This window comes from Ictalurus punctatus, chromosome 6, assembly GCF_001660625.3.
Source record: "Ictalurus punctatus breed USDA103 chromosome 6, Coco_2.0, whole genome shotgun sequence".
Lineage (NCBI taxonomy): Eukaryota > Metazoa > Chordata > Actinopteri > Siluriformes > Ictaluridae > Ictalurus > Ictalurus punctatus.
The window spans coordinates 18,625,875-18,649,676 of record NC_030421.2 but is presented as its reverse complement, the minus strand read 5'-3'; the positions used below and the strand labels follow the sequence as shown (position 1 = coordinate 18,649,676).

At 39.2% G+C, this 23,802-nt stretch overlaps 1 protein-coding gene across 3 annotated transcripts in view; it reads left to right on the top strand.

Moving 5' to 3' along the window:
• kcnh3 (potassium voltage-gated channel, subfamily H (eag-related), member 3) overlaps positions 1-23,802 on the top strand; it is a 169,821-nt gene that overhangs the window by 1,301 nt on the left and 144,718 nt on the right. Inside the window, exon 2 of one of the 3 annotated variants that reach the window (XM_053680931.1) lies at positions 3,202-3,830. The exons of 1 other annotated variant lie outside the window; for it this stretch is intronic. In XM_053680931.1, the coding sequence (XP_053536906.1) occupies positions 3,755-3,830 (76 nt within the window). In that variant the 5' untranslated portion in view covers positions 3,202-3,754. Of the gene's footprint in view, positions 1-618; positions 3,831-23,802 lie in introns of those variants that run through there. One more of the 3 variants, XM_017469594.3, reaches the window with a different exon arrangement.

The window sequence follows — 23,802 nt, the reverse complement described above, 5'->3', positions numbered from 1 at the left end:
AAAGTTACAGACGACATTATTAAACACGTTTCTAACTTCAATAGCATTTGAATGGAATTACGTAGTCATATAACAAACTGGAAAGTGTTCATCTAGGTGTCAGCTATAATGCACATAATGCTATAATGCTCTTAGATTTTTGATATTTATCAAAATAAGCTATTAAATCATATATAAATATTGCCATGTATTTCACTACAGAATGGGCCCATACACAAAATATGCCATTATTTAAAGCTCAATAGCATTTGAAGGAAATGACGTACAGTCACAAAACCAACTGTAAAATGTTCATCTAGGTGTCAGGTCCCTTCAAATGATATTGAGCTTTAAATTAAAAAAATCTAAGAGGTTTGCATCATACCTGACACCTAGATGAACACTTTCCAGTTGGTTATATGACTGTAAGTCATTCTCTTCAAATGCTATTGAGCTTTAAATCATGGTATATTTTGTGTATGAGCCCATTCTGCAGTGAAATTCATGTCTAATTTAATTGTGATTTAATAGATCATTTTAATAAATATCAAAAATCTAAAAGGTGTGTGTCATACCTGACATTTAGATGAACACTTTACAGTTGGTTATATGTCTGTGAGTCATTCCTTCAAATGCTATTGAAGTTAGAAAGGTGTTTAACAATGTCGTATGTAACTTTAGAGACGGTCCCTTAATTTCCGCATATCCGCGAATATCGAACGTCCAACGTCAAACCAACTTTATTCCAGTGCAAAACATTACAAGAGCATATATAATCTGAGGAAAAGGATCCTGATCTCCATCCTAAAATGTAATCAGTTTGGCTAGTCATGGCTTCTCTGTCCCACTTAGCGTTAAGGCAACTATAAGTCACCACTTAACCGCTATAGCTTAACTAGGCGTGGTTGTAGTTACCACGCCTAGACCGTGGGTTCAGCAGATAATACCATTTCATTACAGCTATAAGCTTAAGTAAACTCAGTTTAGTCAAAACCTCAGCAGCTAACAGAGAACGGTTCATTAAAGTTAGCATTTGGGTCCCCTTAGGTTATTTTTGGAACCATTTCATAACGTTCTGGCAATGTTCTGTTTTGGTGAACAGTGAGTCGGTGCTGTTCCCCAAATGTCCTGGGAACTTTCAAACACAACCTTCGCTTATGGTTATATGACAAACGACAAGGAACCCCCTGCTGAAAAACCCCCCACAAATAAACAAGCAAACAAACAAAACCCAATAGAAACCATCACAGAATATCTAATGGCTTCCACAACAAATACTATCACAAACCATCAGCTAACCATTAAAACCATTACCATAATTGGCCCTTAATGGTATACACTACACATAACACGCCACCAAAAGAAGGAAACAAATGACCAATAGAGACCCACAGGGACCATTACAGCTTCCATCAAAACCCAATACAATCCCCCCTATAACCATTAAAACCCATTACAAATCCTATGAGGGTTTCTATTGTTTGTTTTTTTCAGCAGGGACTGTTGTGGACAAATCCCTCCAATCAAAGTCATAAAACATCCAGAGACCAGGAGTTATGGATGTCAAAATAAATTAAACTTTATTTAAAACAAATAAAGTGAGACCTCTGCATACAGTCTAAATTATGCAAACACACACATGCCCTTTTATACCTTTCTGCAATAGCAAGCTCATCTTATGCGGGGTTTTACCTTTCTCATTAAAAAACAGACCAATTTTCTTTGCCACAATTAATTATTCATATCTATATGATATCTTACATTTGTGGAGCATGCATAGTTAATTTCCTTTTAGAAAGGTTTTATAAGTCCAAGGTTTTTCTTTCTTTTTTTTTCTTTTTTTTTTTACTCTGTCCCAAATTCACTTCTACACATTAATGAATTTCTGGCTCTCACCCAATTAATTTCCGCTACCTTAATGATTTTCTGGCTTTTGCCCCAGCCTGATACGTGAGGCCTTACCTCAGCCCTATACTGGTCTGCAAGCTTCAAAGTTGTCTTAACTGGAGATAAGCAGTTTCAGCAAATGTCTAAATGCTCATTTATTGCTGTGCAGAAAGGTACAGGATGTATAGGATGTACAAAGGTACATATTTATATATAAAGCATATATAAGACAACAGCAGTTGATCCAAAGTGCTGTATAAAACATTAAAATTCATCACATTAAAAAACATTACAACACAAAGAATAAAAACAAGTTTTAAGAGAAGATTTAAAAATAGCTAAAGATGGAGCAGACCTCACATGAAAAGGGGGACTGTTCCAAAGTTTGGGACCAATAACAGAAAAGGCTCGATCACCCTTTGTCTTAGTACAACAACGGGGGACAGGTTGTTCTGAGACTAAATCATTGTTATCAGGGTTTTAACAAGGGCCACTACACTAGACCATTGGCGGATTAACACTTGTGCTCCTGCTGCTCCTGGGCAATAGCCACCCAAGTGCTCCCTCCAAGTCTTAAAGAAATAGTGCTTACATAAATGTATAGAATTTGAATTTTGTATTGGTGATTAAGTCCTTAATTCCTGGTGCCCCAGGGCACTTGCCCAATTGCCCATAGGATTAATCCGCCTATGCACTAAACAGCATGATTGTACCACAGCCTCTTGGAGCTACAGTAAGAGAAGAGATTTGTCTGTCTGACCGGAAGATGTCGCTGTTTCACAGGTTTTTATACAATAACGCACCAAGTAGAAATTGCCTAGAGCAGCAGAATGCAACGTTACTGTAGCAGTGTGTAAATCCTTTTCATTCTGCTCTACCAAAACCCGTGGGAGCATTTGAGTGGAAAAACACATCTCACAGGTGCCACTTGCAGCCCATGTGCTTGTATTGTTTATATGCACGATTGCATACCTCCTCAAAAAAGCAGTTTCATTTCCTACAAATCTCCAATATGGATGTAATCAGCGCAGTGTAATGCATTGCCTGGTATATGAATAGCTAGAGGTCCACAGTATAACATATGAATTTCATAAACGAACAGTAAATTCAATACAAATTAAATAGTGTGTTTAACGTGAAAACAAAACAAAACGTGCGTCTACCTGTGGTGTTAGTCGATACCTGCGCATTGCATCATTATAACTAGCTGAATTTCATGCTTCTAGTACAAAAACAAGTAAAAAAAAAACAAAAACAAAAAACAAACAACAAACAAAAAAACAAAACAAACCACGAAGGCTTGAAACCTAGTATACAAACCAGTGCTTTTGACAGACATCACAAAGAAGAGGGGTATATAGTCACCTCCCTGTCCTGCCACCGCGCGCACAAAAAGCGCCCTCCGCGCCCCCGAGCCTGATCACGTGACTCGACATCTGCTGGCAGTGGCAACCGAAGAAAACCAAGCAACGCACGAGGAGGAGAAGAACAGTGTCCGACTGCTGCCACTTTCCGCCACTGAGACTGTCGGGAGTGCTGCCTCCGGCGCGCGCGCTGCTTTTTGAACTCTAACCTGCTGCTATAAGAGCCAGGGAACTTGTCTCTCCTTTGTTCTTTCTGAGCAGCATTTCCACTGATTTATTTTTTTGTGCTGGGGAGTTGATGCTCTAAAGGAGCGAGCATGCTTCTTTTGCGTTGAGGGGGTTGGCATGCGCGCTGCCCCGCCGCCGCCGCCACACTGGAGGGTCGCGGCTCGCGGATCGGGACGCTCCTGCAGGGGCTGGGATGCGCACCCGGTACCTCCCGATTCCTGTCCGGCTTCGGCGCTGAGCCGCAGCGGCAGCAGGACTCGAGTCGGGCTACGAGGAGCCGCTCCACGCGGAGCAGGATGCCGGTGATGAGGGGACTGCTCGCCCCGCAGAACACCTTCCTCGACACGATCGCCACGCGCTTCGACGGCACCCGTGAGTAGCGCGCACCTGCACGCGCGTTTCCGCTTCCACACTGGCCTTGTCAAAGCTTTCCGCACCGTTTCCCTTACAGTCAACATGGTACCGAATGCAAACATCGTGGTATGCAACACATACATCTACACTCTCGGAAATAAAGGTACCAAACTGTACTTTTCCACATCACTGGGATGGTACCATCAAGGAAACATCTTCTGTAGGCTACTTTTAGTATAGTGATGTAGCAGTAATGAGCTTTTACAGTAGAAGTCAAATTATGTACCTTATTATTATTATTATTATTTATTTATTTATTTATTTTATCAGGTAAAATCAGGTTCTCTTTATGGTACCACATAAAGAGACAAGGAAGGAAGAGTATAGTTTAATTAGCTATCTATATTTCTGAGAGTGTTTGTCATGTGCCTGTGGTTGTTTGTGTCACTTTTCTGATTTCAAAATTAAGATGATGATGATGATTAGTATTAACAACAACAACAACAACAACAATAATGATAATAACAACAACAACAATAATGATAATTCCATTCCACTGATACAGGTCTGCATTTCTGGCAAAATATTTGCCTAAACTAAAATAAATCTATTATATAGCCTCATTTTTGCTATTAGGTTTTCTCACTCATCTTTTCCATGAGCTCATCAGCTTATCAGAAGACAAAGTACAAACTGTAGCCCATGCGTCCTGTAATACCTCGTCCATCTCCAATACAAAGCCTGAATTCCTATGTTCCTCCTGTATGTGTTCCAGAGCCATTCTTTTTGCTGTCGCAAGCTGTTCCTCTGTCCTGTGTGTGTGTGTGTGTGTGAGTGTGTGTGTGTGGACTAAAAAGAAGCAGATGCATGTGTCAGTCAGCTTTAGCAGCTTGATTGTCAAAAGCAACCGCTCTCATTGTTCCTGATTCTTCATTCTTGGAACCTGCTTGAAGAACCTTTTTTGTGTGCTGTTTTTCAGCATTGAAACCCTGCAGGAAAGAAAGGAATATATTTCCTTGTTGATTAATTCAGTGAGCAGATGGACTGAGTAACCAGACGGGTGTGTGTGGGGCGGAAGGTGTTGAGAGGGCACTTCTGACGGATAGACTGGCTGCTTCCCAAACCATGTACTACTGTAATAATTAACGTGTCTAAGCAGTATGCAAACAATGCTAGGGTGAATTTGTGAGATTTTATAATATGTAATGTTATATATGGGCAGTTTGGATGCAGTTGCAATGCATCCCTGCAGTTTGGAGTGGCTGCGTTGCTTTGTTTACAGTACGCTGGAGTATATTTGATGATATACAGTTAAGCATGTGGCACAGTGGTGCAGAGGTAGTGTTGCTGCCGCACAGCTTCAGGGTTCATGGTTCGAGCCTGAGCTCTGTCTGTGTTGAGTTTTGTATGTTCTCACTGTGTTTGTATGAGACTCCTATTAAAGATTTCCCCTAGGTGTGAATGTGCACATCTTCTAAAAAGCACAAAAACAAACAAACATACAACAACACATGGCACACCACAGAAGACTAACCACTCAAAGTCTCATGTCAAACTTTTTGTCATGAGACGGTGTTTATTTTGCTGCAAACCATGGCACGGTTGGATAATTTCTTCCCACAGAAAATGCTTTTTTTCCCCCCTGGCTACATCACTGAATCAGTACTTAATGTATTCCTCACTTTACTGTCTGCTCACAAGAGGGTGCTGGATAGGCATGGGTTAGACGTTTTCAGTTTTAAAAATCCATCCATATTTGGCTAACTTTCCCAATTGTGAAGCAATGTTATGTCACTCAGGTAGCTAAAACACAGCACACAAGGATACAGAGGGAGAAAAATGGAAAAGAATAGGCCTAAATATGCCTCATCAACAGCACCACATTAATGAGTTACAGTGGTGCTTGAAAGTTTGTGAATTTTCTATATCTCTGTATAAATATGATCTAAAACATCCACACAAGTCCTAAAAGTAGATAAAGAGATCCCAATTAAACAAATGAGACAAAACATATTTATACTTGTTCATTTATTTATTGAGGAAAATGATGCAGTAGTATTGGATCTGTGTCGCTGTGAGTTTTATGTCATATTTATGCAGAAGTATGGACAATTCTAACTTTCACAAAATTTCAAGCACCACCGAACATCTCACTGATTGCTGAGTTACACTACTTTTTAAAGGTTTATATACAGTAGTAGTTAATAAATGATTGTAGGATTGAATAGCCTTATGAGACTCAGTCATTTGGATGATGTTTTTTGTTATTTGAATTATAGGATTTCCTGATGATCATGTTCAGTTGTTTTTTATTTTGGTCCTGATTTTATTTAAAAGCTGATGAGCTTGAGTGATGAGAACGTACCGATCTGTTTGATTAGAATTTGTACTCGTAAAACACACTGCAGAGCTGAAATCCATGGCATAGTAATGGCTCCTCTATGGAGGAGTTCCATTTATCCCTGTTAGTAGAACTAATGCATCATAAGTATATACTACTGGTCAAAAGTTTAGACACACTCATTCTTTAATTCCCCCACCCCACACCCACCCACCCCCCCACACACAAACATTTCAAATTAATAATAAAGTCATCAAAACTGTCATCTGGAGTAACACAAATGGTGCTATGGGAAATATGTTGTGATGAAATCAAATATATTTAATATTTTAGAATCTTCAAACCCCCAGACGTGTATTCTTGGCATTTTCTCAACTGATTTCTTGAGGAATTTCCCTGCGATGCTTTTTAAATAGTATTAAAGGAGTTCACACCTATGCTGGACTCATTGGCTGCATCTGTCATCTGTTTAAAAAATAATTTTTTTGTAAATAAAATGTTAGTTTTCTAATGAAAGAAATGAAAATGTTGGCACAAGTATATTTTTGTCTACAACACCAATTTCAAACATTTAATCATACACCTTCAGATTAAAAGCTTTTTACATTTACATTGACATTTATTCATTCAGCAGACGCTTTTATCCAAAGCGACTTACAAATGTGGAAATACAAGCTAAGCGATATATCAAGCGGAGAGCAATACAAGTAGTTCTACCATGCAAGATTTATAATTGAGTTCTAGAAAAGCAAAGTGCGCAGAGTAGAGGTGTAAGTGCCATCATACTTGTTTTTTGTTTTTATTTTTTAAAGATAATGTGGGGTTGGCATTTTAGGGGTTAGTTAGATGTTCATGTAAGAGGTGTGTCTTTAGTTGTTTTTTGAAGATAGTGAGAGATTCTGTGGTCCGGATGGAGGTTGGAAGTTCATTCCATCACTGAGGGACAGTTAGAGTGAAGGTTCTGGAAAGGGACCTGGAGCCACGCTGAGTAGGAACGACTGCATGCCGGTTGTTAACTCAATTCAATTCAAGTCAATTTTATTTGTATAGCGCTTTTTACAACAGTCATTGTCTCAAAGCAGCTTTACAGAAACATATAAACACGGGATACAGATTTTAAGTGTGTGAATTTATCCAAATTGCGCAAGCCGGTGGCGACGGTGGCGAGGAAAAACTCCGTAAGATGTTAAGAGCAAGAAACCTTGAGAGGAACCAGACTCAGAAGGGAACCCATCCTCATCTGGGTAACAACGGATAGTGTAAAAGTAAAAGAAAGTTCATTATGGATTTAACATGAAGTCTGTTTGTTGAACTAGTCCACTAGTTAATCGATCGCAGATTGTGTGAGGGAACGTAAGCCTTCAGTAGAGTGTTGAGGTAGGTAGGTGCGGTTCCAGGTAAGAAGGGGGTGGTGCTGTACCACGCAAGGTCTTGTACGTTAGCATCAAGGTCTTGAATTTGAAACGGGTGGCTACAGGAAGCCAGTGGAGGGAGCTGAAGAGGGGTGTGACATGGGTTCTTTTGGGCTGGTTGAAGACAAGGCTGCATTCTGAATCATTTGAAGGGGTTTGATGGAGCTGGCTGGGAGGACCAAGAGTAAGATCATGAGAAACGTTTCAGTCAAGTGTCTCCGAACGTTTGACTGTTAATGTACATACATAGCTGGTGCATTGAGTTTAACCACATTTCAGCTCCACTTTGAGTCTACTTGTTGAGTGAGCGTTCAATAAACCATTTACAAGCCCCAGTCTCTTTCTTATCTCTCCACAAAGATATATATATAGAGTACTCTTCATCTCGGATTACGCTGCTTGATTTATACATGAATATGTCAGGACACTTGCTGTACATTAGGTAACGAATCTTATCAGCACCAAACACACAGATTCAACGTGATGTCACTCTGATTTGATACAACATCGAGGGCACCATGACATTAAGATATGAGTTTCATAGAGTATGCTGCACAAAAATACCTTTGGAGGCGATTCTGCTATGCACAGGGATGGTTGCCAGTTTAGCTCTGGTAGGCCTGCAAGTTTTTTTGTCACTGATGGGTCTCAGCGTTCTGCCAGCCTCACCCACACATTCACACATTGCCTAAAGCTCTACGAACAAGTTTTCCTACCAAACAGGGATCTATAACTGTGAGGAATTAAAGATCACAAAAGATCATGACCTGTATAGGGCACGCCGCCACACACTAGGAATTGAGTCGTTCAGATCCTCACTAGGATGGATTGAGAGATTGAAGGCTTTGAAATCCCATCTCGCTCCCACCGGGGAAGAGTAAAGGGTTGTTCATGTTAGGCGCAGATTAATAATAAGCCTGGTCATCATGAGAAAACGCATACAATTGGTTAGCCAAGAGGAGTACGCTGTGTGTTTCAATCTCTCCATTCAAACACCAGTCATTAAGAACCAACCACTGCACACTACAGTTTAAAACAATATCTTGATTGCAGATCAATAACGCATGGATTGGCCCAGTGTGTCAGGTGTAATTTGGTGGAAGCCAGTCTTTTCATGTCCCTCTATATTGAGACCAGTCATCCTCTAACCAGAGATATAGCATTCTGCTCCATGTATTTAACCCCGATCCTGCTATAGATCGCCTCATCCAACAAGGCAGAATGATTACCATGGAGACAACAAAGCAAAAATGTGCAACACCCCCCTCAAGGCTGAGGCTCATGCGGAGTGATCAGTATAATTCTGAGTGCATAAACAGAGGCCGCACCCTTCTGAAGTGCGCACACTCAGCTAATTATACACCTCCAGCAGCTCTCATTGTAATTAAGTGTCAAGAATGCATGTGTCCTCTTGGCTGTCGGTGCAGAGCGAGAACAACTTGTCGTCAGTGCTCAAAAGCTGGAAGTTCTCCAGACGGAGTCAAAGGACCGGCTCAGAGTAATGATGAGAAATGAATTCATTTCAGTAAATTAACCGGGATGTCAGATTCGCTTTGTGGAACGATAGCCATGCACCAGGGTCTCATTTATTGACAACCTACAGTACCATAGCCTTTCTATCACTGTTAGACATTATGGCACAGAAGATCAGTTGGTGTCAGTTGGTATTCTGTAAGAGCGTCAGTATTTTTTTTTTCTTTATTGAATTGTAAATTGCTTGATGAGGCAGTTCTACAAAAAAATGTAATTAGTCAAAACAAAAGACACAGAAACACCTACACTTTTAATCTCATCAAGCAGTATCACTTGCCTGTCACATGGGGAAGACAAACCCGGATTTTATAATGAAAAATACGATTCAGTTCCCAACGTATAAGCATACAAACAAACCTCTATGGTGGCAGTTTCACAATCAAACAAATTCCTCTGAAAGGATTTCGTCTTTGCACATTCGCTCCCACAGAGTTGTATTTAGGGTATTTCCCATTGTGTTTGGGTTTATACCTAGTGTTTGCAACTACTAGATGCCACATAGAGTGTCATTTAATTTTTTTAAGTGTGCGATATGTGTTAGCGAGTTTGCCTTGCACCTCTAGGGTTGGGGGTTCGATTCCCTCCTTTTGCATTCCCGAGTTTGCATGTTTGCACTGTTTGCACCCTGTGCCCTAGGGGTTTCCTACAGGTTCTCTGGTTTCCTCCCTTAGTCCAAAGACAAGTGGTGTAGGCTGATTGGCATTTCCAAATTGTCCATAGTGTGTGAATGAGTATGTGAGAGATTGTGCCCTGCGATGGGTTGGCACCCTGTCCAGGATGTTCCCCATCTTGTGCCTCGAGTCCCATGGGATAGACTCTAGGCTCCCCATGACTCTGTGTAGGATAAGCTTTACAGAAAATGGATGGATGGATTGATGGACTTTTACTGTTTATAAGTGACTTTAAACTAGAGATGCACCTATGTATCGGCCAATAATCGGTATCGGGCGATAAAGGCAATTTTTCATGCTATGGGCCATAGCCGATAGTTTAAAAACATCCCATGATCAGGGCCTATCATATCCTGTCAGTCAAAAGAGGGCGGGAAAACACACGGATTTCGTGCTGTGTGTAAAGGTGATGTCTCTTGTGTGGAATGACAACAAAACTGCAGTTTGTAATCTCTGTAATCTCTGCACTGTTAAAATTTTACACCGGACGCTGCAGCAGTGAAGCGGGAGTTTTTTTGCCCCGTTGCTCATTTGGAATTAAAGCGCCAGTACACCGTTGAAAGATTTAAGTGAGATGAGTTGACAAAAAAGTATATACTGCACAGAAAAATATATTTGTAGAGTAGTATATTTCACATCCAGTTAATGTTATATAAAAAAGTTGATATTATGTATTACCAGTTTGATGTTCAGTGATGAAGTAGAAATGCTTTTGTTTGTGGAGAGTGAATGTGAGACTAACAGGAGGTTTTTTAGAATGCAGTCAATGTTAATATGAATGAATAACATTCAATAAGTTAATAATCTTACTTTAATCTTCAGAATTTAGTTCATGTGATAATGTTAATTAGAGTAATGTGTTTTCTGTTTATGAGACCAGTTACTGTGAAACAACTTGTTGAAACGGAGAGAATAAAGTTTTTATTTGCATTTATTCCATAATTGTGGAATTATTTATTATTAATTTAAAAGAGGATATGAAAGGCAGAACTAGCAAACTATTGGTTATTGGTAACGGCCGATATCACTCTAATCGGTTATCGGTATCCGCTGAGAAATTTAGTATCGGTGCATCTCTAGTTTAAACACATAATGTATAGAGCTTCTAACTAAGCAGTGTATTTTGTCTTCCAGTCGTCCATTTTGTCTATTTTGTCGTCCAGTTGCCATGGTTGCAAATATACTCACACAAACTACATAGCTAGATACAGAAAAACCCAAGTGGCCACAACTCACTAAAAAGAATCATTACAGCCTGTATGATGATTATCACCAGCAGGTTCAGGACAAAAAACACAACAAAAAACCAAATCAAAACACAATAAAAACATTGAAAATCATATTAAGTTCGGCTCAAATTTATTGTGTCATTTGCTCCACTTTCCTCATTGCGAGTGTAATCTCAGGATACTGGGACGGCAGATAAAGGTGTAAACAAGCATTATCATACAGTTTGTGTTTACACTACACATGCACTTGTTTACTCACAGAGTTCTTCTGACCGATCAAACCTAGGCTGTTAAGAAGCTTTAGCTAGATGGAGAGCGTTTCTGAAGATCAGGAGCATGTTTTGTAGGTTTTGCGTTTTGCACAGAAGGGCCGCTTTTACACGCTGCTCAGTTCAGCATCGCACCCGACTTTGAATCACAGCAGGTTAAACGTGACATGTTCTGTACTTAGCTGTGTCACGTGGCAGAGTCCATCCCAACACACAGTATGCAAACACACCAGCTCCACAAGCCTCTCTTCAATTGTGACTAAGCAGCTATCTTAAATAAACCATCCCTGCTGTCAGGGGGACGTACAACGCTGTACAAACACAAGGATACACACTTACTTGAATGGTATCCCAGTATGTATACATGATTTTGTATTGAACAGATAATGTGTTCTTAATGGATACGAATACAGATACAAATATGAGGTGCACTCTTCATCTTTTTGCCAGAAAACTTCAAAGGGCATCGGGTTGAGACTGGGATCCTGCAGGATGCCACAAACATGACGCTTTTTAGTTTCAGGGATGAGCCAGTGGTCCGATATGAAGCTCATAGGACAACATACTGTAGGCTACATTAAGATTCTGTGGTTTGTATTTAACACTCTTAATGATCGAGCTCTTTCTTATCTCAAAGATCTTCTTACACAACATTCATCTTGCAGATTTTTAAGATCTTCTGATAGGTTTCTTCTTTCTTTCTTAAAAGCTAAGGGGGATAGAGCTTTTTCAGTTTCCGCCCCACGTTTATGGAATCAATTGTCACCGGACATCCGCCTTGCACCTTCTGTTATCATTTTTAAAAAGAGGCTGAAAGCGTATCTCTTCTCCCAGGTGTTTTAATCTAATTTGTACTATTGCCTATTGTCTGTCTTTAATTGGTTTTATTCTGTTCTCTATTTTATTTTCTTACTCTGTTCAGTAGTCTGGTCAGCTTTGCTGTGTTTAAATGTGCTATATAAATAAAATTTACTTACTTATTTACTTACATTAATAGAAATCCTCAGTACATTAAAATGAATCCTTAGTAAGTGCCTGGTAAGGGTTGCAGCAGTTTAATTAGGGTACTAATTTGTTTAGATTTTTTAAAAATAGAACTAACAGATACCTCAGATTTTTTTCCATGGGTTTTTTGTTTTTTTTTTCCAGTGTTTTTTTTCTGTTTCCCTATGGGCATACTGGTATGCTTCATATTTATAAGTAAAAAAAAAAAAAGTAAAAAAAAAAAGTAAAAAAAAAAAGAGAATAATTAAGCATGCACTGTTTTTTTTCTTGGGCTGATTTCTTCAATAACTGATAATTATCATCTTGTTGTAGCCGATATCGATATTAATAACTGGCAAGTTTACCTTTTTGCATTTTAAAGCAAGTTCACACTATAATACATATACTGTTAGTGCAGTGCACATGAGGCATGCTAAAAGTGGATCACTGATTCATTTTACACTTCCCTGACAGGTAAACGAGACATGGCAATCGTTGTAAACATAAGTTGCGGTTCACACGAGAGAAAAGACAATAGTTTCCTTTCATTTAATTTTCTATTCTTCTACTTCAAACGTCATGTTTATTCATTTTGTTTGCCTTGAACCAATACAGGCAGCAACAACAACAATAATACGTCTACCAAATCTGACACATACACACATCTCTCTAAACACCTCTAACACATACACACATATCTCTAAACACTCCTATAACACACACACATCTCTAAACACCTCTAACACATACACACATATCTCTAAACACTACTAACACATACACACATATCTCTAAACACCTCTAACACATACACACACATCCCTAAACACCTCTAACACATACACACATATCTCTAAACACCTCTAACACATACACACATATCTCTAAACACTCCTATAACACACACACATCTCTAAACACCTCTAACACATACACACATATCTCTAAACACTACTAACACATACACACATATCTCTAAACACCTCTAACACATACACACATATCCCTAAACACTCCTAACACATACACACATATCTCTAAACACTCCTAACACATACACACATATCTCTAAACACCTCTGACACATACACACATATCCCTAAACACTACTAACACATACACACACATCTCTAAACACCTCTAACACATACACACACATCTCTAAACACCTCTAACACATACACACATATCTCTAAACACTACTAACACATACACACATCTCTAAACACCTCTAACACATACACACATATCTCTAAACACTACTAACACATACACACATATCTCTAAACACCTCTAACACATACACACACATCTCTAAACACCTCTAACACATACACACATATCTCTAAACACCTCTAACACATACACACATATCTCTAAACACTACTAACACATACACACATATCTCTAAACACCTCTAACACATACACACATATCTCTAAACACTACTAACACATACACACATATCTCTAAACACCTCTAACACATACACACATATCTCTAAACACCTCTAACACATACACACATATCTCTAAACACCTCTAACACATACACACATATCTCTAAACACCTCTAACACATACACACATATCTCTAAACACCTCTAACACATACACACATATCTCTAAACACTACTAACACATACACACATATCTCTAAACACCTCTAACACATACACACACATCTCTAAACACCTCTAACACACACACACATCTCTAAACACTACTGACACATACACACATATCTCTAAACACTACTAACACATACACACATATCTCTAAACACCTCTAACACGTACACACACATCTCTAAACACACATAATACACACATATCTCTAAGCAGCATTGCACTGGAAAAAAAAGATGATACTTGATAGATTATGTTTGATTATCTTCAAACAAAAATGAGCACAGGTAAGAAAGCTGATTTAATTTAATACACACACACACACACACACACACACACACACACACACACACACACACACTTTACTCTCCCTGCTTAGCTCCGTTATGGATGCAACCAGGTGAAGCAGGTGAAAAATCCATTATAAGAGCTGATCAGTTCCTAATACTAGTATGTATATGGATTAAAGTCAGCATGTATGTTTATTTTGTCTGCTTGTGAACCAGATGGTAAGTTCCTAATTTTCTTGTTGCTGGGGAGAGGCGGAGCTTAGCCTGCCTTTTATCTAGCTATCAGTGCAGTCCAGTGTTGCCAATTTAGAGACTTTTCAGACCCCTTTGGGGACTTTTTTAAAACTTTTTTTTTTTTTTTTTGCAAAAAAAAAGTACCTAGCGACAAATCTAGCGACTTTTTAGACAAACCTTAGCAATGTTGCCAGTACTGTCCTGCAAGCGCGAGGTCTTGCTTTCCCGCTGCTCTCACACCTCTCTCTGCGTCTGCTCTGTTCAGTGAGAGTCTGAGAGCCGGAGATTTAACAATGTCATGGATGACGAGATGCACCCTTTATCCCAATTTACATCATTCGTATGTGAATGTTTTTAGAAAGACGAATGTAATGCAACATGTTTTACATGTAAAGTAGTCCATGTTATTACGGCCTAGTTCTCTTGTTCAAAGTAGTTATAGTGTTCAGAAACATTTTTGATCATACATGTTCCATACCTGTCCGTTATATAGTTTTATAAAAGTTATAAAAGTTCTTTTAAAAAAATCATAAAAGTTATGAAAAGTTATTAAAAAAAGTACAGAAACACAAAAGCAAAAAAAAATCTAGCTATCTGTCTGTCTGTCTATCTATCTATCTATCTATCTATCTAAACAGATTATAGATTAGGTTTTATATATATATTGGATTTTATATAGAGTGGATAATCATTATACCTGGTCTCCTCCCATATGGGGGGGGGGGGGGGTAATGCTACATGATAGGGGAGGCTTGGTGGGGCTTTAGTTACAAAAGGTTCAGAAGCTCTGCAGTAAGTGATAACACATTTCTTATAGTCCTGCTATTGACCTTGCTCCAGTCAACAAATTAAACGGTAGCCATTTTACCCAGTCGCCTCTCACCTGTGTGAACGAATCAGATGCTGTTTGCTCTTTTTCTACAGTCCCCTTTTCCCTCCTTCTTTCTGATTTGCTCTCTCTCTCTCTCTCTCTCTCTCTCTCTCTCTCTCTCTCTCTCTCTCTCTCTCTCTCTCTCTCTCTGTATTTGCTGGAAAGGCTATGTTGTGTCATTTGTTGCTAAGAGCAGATGATTTGTCTCTCACTAGTGCCTCTTCCATCTCAGAGGGATTTTAAAAGAAATTGCTGTCATGGGGTAAACAGTGGAATGTAGCATTACAGATTTGAATGCATTTGGCAATTTAAGAAATATACTTCTCATGAGACACAAGTGGCAAGGCTTTTAATAAAAGGGAAAAGACAGAAGAGTGCCCCCCACCCATCCCCCACCTCTCACCCTGCACAGCAGAAACTCATACACACAAAAACACACAAAAATGAATGACAAAGTGGTATTGGTATATAAAATGATTGTTGAGTGCAAATATTGAGTGCATTCTCCATGATATCTTGCTGAAAACACTCTTTTTGAACTGGTGTGTCTTTTTTATGTTTTATTAATAGCTTAACATACACTTTCTGGCCAGTTTTGGTCACTTACTGTTCTCTTCTCCTAGTTTTACTATGATATATAACTAAGTTCTCTCATTACTAATCAAGATGGGATTGTTGTTCTAGACAGATAGAGAGGTGTACTGCATGCCCTGTATGCTCTGTGATGTGTGTAGAAATGCTGAGCAGGACTATTTAACCTCGATTTTGCATCAGGATTGCAAGAGGAAAAGACCTAAGTGACTGTGAAAGAAGGTTCGTTATTGAGGCTGCAAAAATTGAGTAACACTTTACAATAACAGTACATGAATAATCATGCGCTAATACCTGAACTAATACTTACTTAAATATGAACTAATGATGAGTTAAGGCATGTACTAATCACAAACTAATGAAGAGCGGACCTTAAATACGATGCGAGTCTTATGAATTCATTCAAAATAATCTTATAGAACACTGGTTTTAAAAGTTCATAGATAAATGCGTGTGCTAAATGAATAAATGTTACTGTATTACATGTAATTTAACCCTTGTGGGTAAAGGAGCATTGCCTCAGGCCCTCACCACCCAGAGCACGTACTAGTACTGCAGTGGGATTTGAGGAGAAATGGATGGAGAATGACACAAAAAGACTTGAGATAAAATTATCGGTGTTTATTATTAGTGCGTCGTTCTACGTTCGATAAAGAGGAGCAGTGTAAATGTTGAAAGTAATCCAGCGCCATCCAATGATGTTTGTGTACGCAGCTGCATATGGCAAATGATATAAACAATTTGAAATTATGCACGTTTAATACATATTCTTTCTTATAGAGAAGGTTTGATTTAGTTTACCCTAACGCGTTAGTTAACGTATTACATGTATAACATGTATTTAATGTGGTCGTTATTCACACATGAATTCATAAGCCTCGAGTCGTAGTTAAGGCTAGCACTTCATTAATTTGTGATTAGTACATGCCTTAACTCATCATTAGTTTAATACTTTTTAAGTGTTTATTCAGGTATTAGTGCATGATTATTCATGCTGTTATTGTAAAGTGTTACCAAAAACTGTTCAGCTGGCTGTGTTTCAGTGTCTGTATTTAGATCTTTTTGGAAAGGCATCAGCGAATGGGGTCAGAAATTGTGATACACAAGCCAATTTCTGATGAAGAAATCAGTTGGAGTCGTGATTCATTTATGAGCTGAGGAAAAGCAAGTTCCAACTTATTCCAATTTTTCCCCCAAGAGAAGTAGTCTAGACCATCCATAGAATCTCATAAAACAACAGTCTTACTCTCAATAGAAATATATTTTCTGAGCTGATCCATCTTTTAGGTCACATATTCTGAATAACAGTCGTTGCTTTGTTTGGGCCGTTGAATCCGATTAGGACAGGGGTGTCAAACCCTTTAAAAAATGGGCCACATGACACAGTCCAATGTCATATGGACCACATAAAAAAAAAACTGTTTAGCGGTTTAGTAAATCAATAACACGTCAACAATTAATCTCAAATTCATTCATTTATCAGCATCTGAAAGGTATATTATGAGTGCACAGACATATTGAACATACAGTATATCACCTCCAAAACCTACAAGCTGCAATTCATTAAAAAAAAATTCCCATTCATGACCTCAATATTTTCAATTATGGTTCCAGTGTCTTACATAAGAATTCACCCCCTTGAACTTGGAATGGACTTATATGTCATGAATCTACACAAGATATCCCATAATATTGAAGTGTGTGGGGAGGGAATCAATATAATTGAGCAAAATTATTTACAAATAGAAAACATAAATCCTTTAATAGCAGACGTACTCACCCCCAAAGCTGTGAATCTCCCAAATTAGTTTATTTGGAAAAGGGACATGGACAAATTTTTAGCTTGTAGTGAAGATTTGCTGTAAATATCATTAGGACCTTCTGTCAATAGCGGAGTTTATGGCATTGAGTTTATTCCTCTATTTTCCCTTTAGTGGAATAACAGAGACTAGCTCTCTTTTTTAAATCTTTCAATCCAATTACAAGATGATTTTACTTTAGAACGCGGATTATAAATTCACATTGTGTGCTGGATTATAACCTTTATCGGGCCACCGCTGGTTTAGCGTGTTGCTGCTAGCAGCAGAGCGAATGTGATGTGGTCACTTTCTTGCACTCTGCTTGTCAAGGAACATAGTGTGTCTTTCCCTCCTCCTTTATGCTCAGCCATAGTCCCCAGATCCCTGAACTCATAAATCTAGCAGTGACTGCATGAGGACATTTGTTAGACAGGACGCCAGTTTGACATATGACTAGGCCATGCATCTGGGGCAAGAGTCCCATCCAAAGATCATGTAATGATGCAAAGCTCGTAGTATCCTGCTGACGTGTAGGCTTTGCATGTGTACCTATCCTCAGTGTCGGTGACTCTTTCTTGGAAATATCTCTACCTCGTCTTTCCTTGAGAACGGATTATCTCTCAGCCATCTGTCATGTTCCCCCCAAAATCCCCCCACCACTAAGAATAGAGGACTTGTCCCTGAATGGATGTGTTGGATTTGTGGATCTCTTTCAAGCTTTAATGTTTGCTCAACATTTCTTTCAAGGTTAAAAACATCTTCAGCGTTCAGGAACATTAGCATCTTTCCTTTTTCTGTTTTTTTTTTTTTTTTTTTTTTTTTAATTAAAGTTGCCAGATGACAGACAAATTTATGAGGCATTATTCTAATCCAGACTACTTATAACTGAGCCTAAGTACATAAAAGAATGGCACGATATTTATAACTGTATTTAACAGCAGGATACGATGGAAAGGCTACTGAATGAAGTGTCTGAAGCAGCTATGAGTCTCCATAGCTACGCTATCAGCTCTGATTCATGTGATGCTCCTGAACACGAAAGAGTTAAGGCTTTGGGTTATTGATCAGAAGGTCAGGGTTTCAAGCCCCAGCATCACCAAGCTGCCACTATTGGGCCCTTGAGCAAGGCACTTAACCCTATCTGCTCCAGGGGCGCTGTATCATGGTTGACAACTGCCTAGCAAGCTGGGATATGCAAAAAAAAAGAATTTCACTGTGCTGTAATGTATATGCGACAAATAAAGGCTACTTCATATCATTCCTAGAGGTGACAACATTTATGGTCTAGATATAGCAATTTTTTTTTATGACACCTGAAAACTATGCTTTTCTGTTTACGTAGCTAAAAGAGTAGTCAGACAAAATACTGAAGAGGAAAGACACACCTGCTTCTGGTAGTGGTTACTTTCACTTTGGACTGACTTTATCTAGGTGAACTTTGACCTGTGATTCACAAGCCTCATAGTCACAGAAAACAAGTAGGCAGGATTGTTGTCTAGAGGAGCTACTTAAATAGTGGATACACTGTACTATACTAAGACTCAGATTTCTTGGATTGTCACAAACTGGTGTTAGTGGGAATTGGGTTCATAAAGCTCAATAATAAACAATAAACCAAACAATTAGTTTTACATTTAGAGTTAGTGTTGAGGAAAAGTAATGAGTTGAATTCTCTGATGGGAGAAGGACATTTGTAAAGCTCTTTTCTGGATGCCTTTGATATACAGAGATTGCACTGATGGAAGATCGTGTCCAATTATTGTTGAGGCCTTGAGGGAAGACTGTTATTGTTTCCTCTTGGTGCGTGAGTCAGTGATAGAGGATGTCAGGATGCTTTGGATGAGTACAGCTGCCTCTGTACTCTATACATCTTCAGTTTTCTGAGGAAGAGGAGTCTCTGTTGGGGATTCTGGATGATGTTGGTGGTGTTCAAGCTTGCTATTTTTACTGTTGCTTTGCAAACATTTTAAAAACAACAACAACAAAAAAAAAAAGTTCAGCCATTCCCGTTGATGTGAGTTTCATAATGGCCATGGCAGATCTAAGTAATAAGAGTGTAGTTTTGTATTCCCAAAGTGATAAAATAGAAAGGATGTTTGTGACTGTAAAACAACAAGAACAACAACAACAAAAAACAAGGAGGCTGGGGGCACTGTGGCTTAGTGGATAGCATGCCTGCCCGGCACCTCCGGGTTCAGGTGCTTTGACTTCCGCTTCCGTCCTGTGTGTGCGGAGCCTACATGTTCTCCCTGTGCTTAGGGGGTTTCCTCTGGGTACTCCGGATTCCTCCCCCAGTCCAAAGACATGCGTTGTATAATATGTTGCTCTAAATTGTCTGTAGTGTGTGAATGCGTGATTATGCCCTGCGATCTCTTGCTACCCCATCCAGTTTGTGCCCCAAGTCCCCTGGGATCGGCCCCAGGCTCCCCCTGCGACCCTGTGTAGGATAAGCGGTACAGAAAATGGATGGATGGATGGAACAAGGAAGCCATCACCCGGTCTGATTAAATGGGATACGAATCATAAAAAGAGAACCAGAATAATGAGGTTAGAGTATGTAACATTTTGTATAAAAAAAAGGCTAATAAAAGTGCAGTTGGTATGAACGACGGGACATTATGATGAACGTCTGCTCGTTGGGCTCTGATGATTCCATGAGGCACAGCGTAGATTTCGAGAGAGACGTGGGACTGCGAGTGCCAACTGAGAACCCACAGAGTGATTTCTCCCCCCTGAGGACACTACAGAACATCACGCTTCTCTTATTCTCTATTTCAATAGTTTTCATTACAACCACACACTTCAGCCTACCCCATCACCATTTCCCTCCATAAATTTCTATCAATCAGTCGTCGGTTTTATTAGCCCATCTTCTGCCTATGACCATGACAAGAAGAGTTTTATAGCAGGCATCAGGAAAGTGATTGCCTTTTATTGTGGTGAGTTAATGGGGATAAAACCTATTTTCTGACAAGCACAGCACCCCTTGATCACCTCATTAATGTTTAGCTGAGCTCTTTTATGAAACATTTTAGGGAGTTGGAACAATAAAATAAACCACCGGACTGCATATTAAAGAGAGCCGCCGTGCAAGAGTAATTATTATGACAGCATTGTGTCCAGGCCTCAAATGACAGCATCGTTCTCTGTAAAAAAAAAAAAAAAAAAAAAAAGAAAAAATAAAAATGATATATAGTTAATAAGGATAAAAACCTGGCCCTCTTGCGTACATCTGAGAGAATTATGAACATTATGTACCTATGGCAACCTGGATTACATGTGTGCTGTTGCGTAATCCTGGTCATGTGAGAAACATGTTTGGGTTACCATCTGTCAAACTATTTTAGGATTCGTGTCTAAAAATATGATCTGTCTGTATTGTGTAACTTGTTTCTTTTCTGTGCGGGAGTGTGCTTTTTATTCCATTTAAGCATTTGTAACAGAAACTCAGCAGCTTTATGGCATTGCCTGGATTACCACCCAGCTCAGGTTTTGTTTCCAGTGCTTGTTAAATTTACAGTCAGAACAATCCAAAATGGAGGATACAAATAGAGAATAAGGATATATATATATATATATATATATATATATATATATATATATATATATATATATATATACTTACTATGTAATTTAATAAATATAATAACCCTGTGATTTTGCCATCCCCCATGCCACTCCCAGAGTAACGACACAGTATTAAGCATGTAACTCCTTTACATGGTATCACACATATTAGCTACTGTGGTTGATCTTAAATGTGGTTTGGGGCGTGATGAGATCTCGCGGATAATGACGATAAACCCTGCTGTTTCGTCTTTGCAAATGTCAAGATGCCTCTTTGCCACCTTCCTTGCAGATATATTCAATTTACCCACAGATTGCTACAGCTTATTTTAGCAACTGTGTAATTTAGTTTAATATCCCAATCAGAGCGTGCTCCTGCAGGTGCTTTGTTGACAGACGAGAATAGATAGAAAAGCTGAAGCTGCACAGGGTGGTTTAATGGCCTTTAGGGGGTTCTTTAGGAGAAAATGTGAAGAAAATATATGGATTGCGTCAAATTTTCGAGGTTATGCTAACTCTGACTAAGCAAAGTGGTGTCAGCTAGGACCTTAAGCAAGCTGAAATTCACCTTCGATTTAACAGGAAGGCGTTTGAGTGAAAAAGAAACCGATGTGCCAGTAATCGCAGGATTAATAGCCGAGGCGAACGAAAGGCTTTTTTGTAAATGGGTATCAGAGGAGAATCCGCTAACATGAGGTGTGGTCTGAGGACACAGCAAATGCAGATGACCTGGCTTCCGTCCAGAGAGTAATTAGTCCATCTCAAATAGCGCATATGTGTGCAATCTTTCTTAGGTTTCTCAGACTAAAGGCTGTGAAATATTATTCCTTATTTTCCATGATTATGATTCAGTCATTTAAGATAAAGTTCAATGTGATTTTTGCTTACTCATGATTTTTTGGGGGGACATTCTGTTCTTGATTATGTTTTTGTCAAGGTGTTTTGTCTTTTCTCTCATGTTTTCCTTAACTTGTCTTGTGTACATTGCTTGCACCTACAGCTGAGTATGAAAGCCAACTGTATCCAATTTATGTTTGGACTAAGATCGAGACTACGAAATGCTATAGTGCCCAAGGTGTCTCTGTGTGCATTATAAACCATCTCTTTGACTATACCCTGGCTCTTAGTCTCCTGATTCTTCAAACATCTTACTTCTGATGAAGCTGAAGCATTTTAATCATCCAGAAATATTACATGTAAGCTTGGGTCAGATCTTCCAAATCTTGTCTGCAGCAGTGATGCTAATTCCTTGTCCATTATCATTTATATCCATCATGGAAATGGAGAAAACAGTATTTCCATTCAGGCCTTTGCTGAAATGTTTAGTTAATGGATGTTTAAGTTTCCATGTTCTGCTTTTTCCCCCGAAAGCAAGTCTTAAAGTTATGGCATTTAAATAATATCTTTAACAGAGAAAGCAAAGGCAGCTGGCATGATGTATCATGTGCAACGATTTCTCCGCACAATCACTTCACTGCTCCACACTTGTGAATATTTTTGTGTACTCAATTCTTTTGTGCTCATTTTTTGACCACACTCGCTGATACTGCTGTGGACACTCACGTTCGTCCTTCATCCATCCATTTTCTGTACCACTTATCCTACACTGGGGTCACGAGGAGCCTGGAGCCTGTCCCAGGGAACTCGTGGCACGAGTTAGGGGACACCCTGGATGGGAGGCCAGCCCATTGCAGGGCACAATCGCACACACATTTACATACCCATTCACACACTACGGACAATTTTTAAACGCAGTCAGCCTACAGCACATGTATTTGGACTGAGAGAGGAAACCAGAGTACCTGGAGGAAACCCCCTGAAGCACAGTGTTAAAATGCCTTTAAGATGTTTTCTCAGGTTACTAGTACTGTAGAAAGATGCCATAGTTGCTCCTCTTAAGATTTTCACAGAACACACTTTGAAGTCTGCTTTGCTTTGATTGCCATCATTAATCATGAAATATGTCCAGATAATTGTCATTTTGTATCCTCTGTTCATTAGAGCAGCAATGTACAGTACCTCGTCACATAATACGACGTGGTATTGGAGCTAATATTTTCACAAATATGAGCTCAAATCATTGCATAAGCAGTGGATAAGAGTCCTGCGTTGAGTACAGGAGAGTCTTTATGATTATAGCAGCAGTTCTTATTGCTTGCCATGCAGTGAAATAAGCCGTAGACTCACCAGCACTCCAAAACACTGTGAGAAAATGAGAGTTTTTAAGGTGATAGTCTGTAGCAGTCTATGTGCTACTGAACTGTAAACACTCCAGAGTGCGGTCTTGCCAAGCAGAGATTGCTGGGCGACTGTCTCCATGACGGACATTGTGCGTGGACAGATGGCTGAGGGAGGATGAGGAGACGTTGATGGCGATGCAGCTACAGCAGGAGTGTGTGAGGTGAGATTGGAAATGGCAGTCCCAGCCTGAGGTTTGTCATATCTGATTGGAGTTTATTTCATCTGCAGTATATATCATGTCGACGAAGCTTCGTTGGCATTGACATGATAAAAACGATTGAGACAAAGAAGGGCGGTGTTGACAGTGTATGTCTGAAGAAGGTCAATGTTT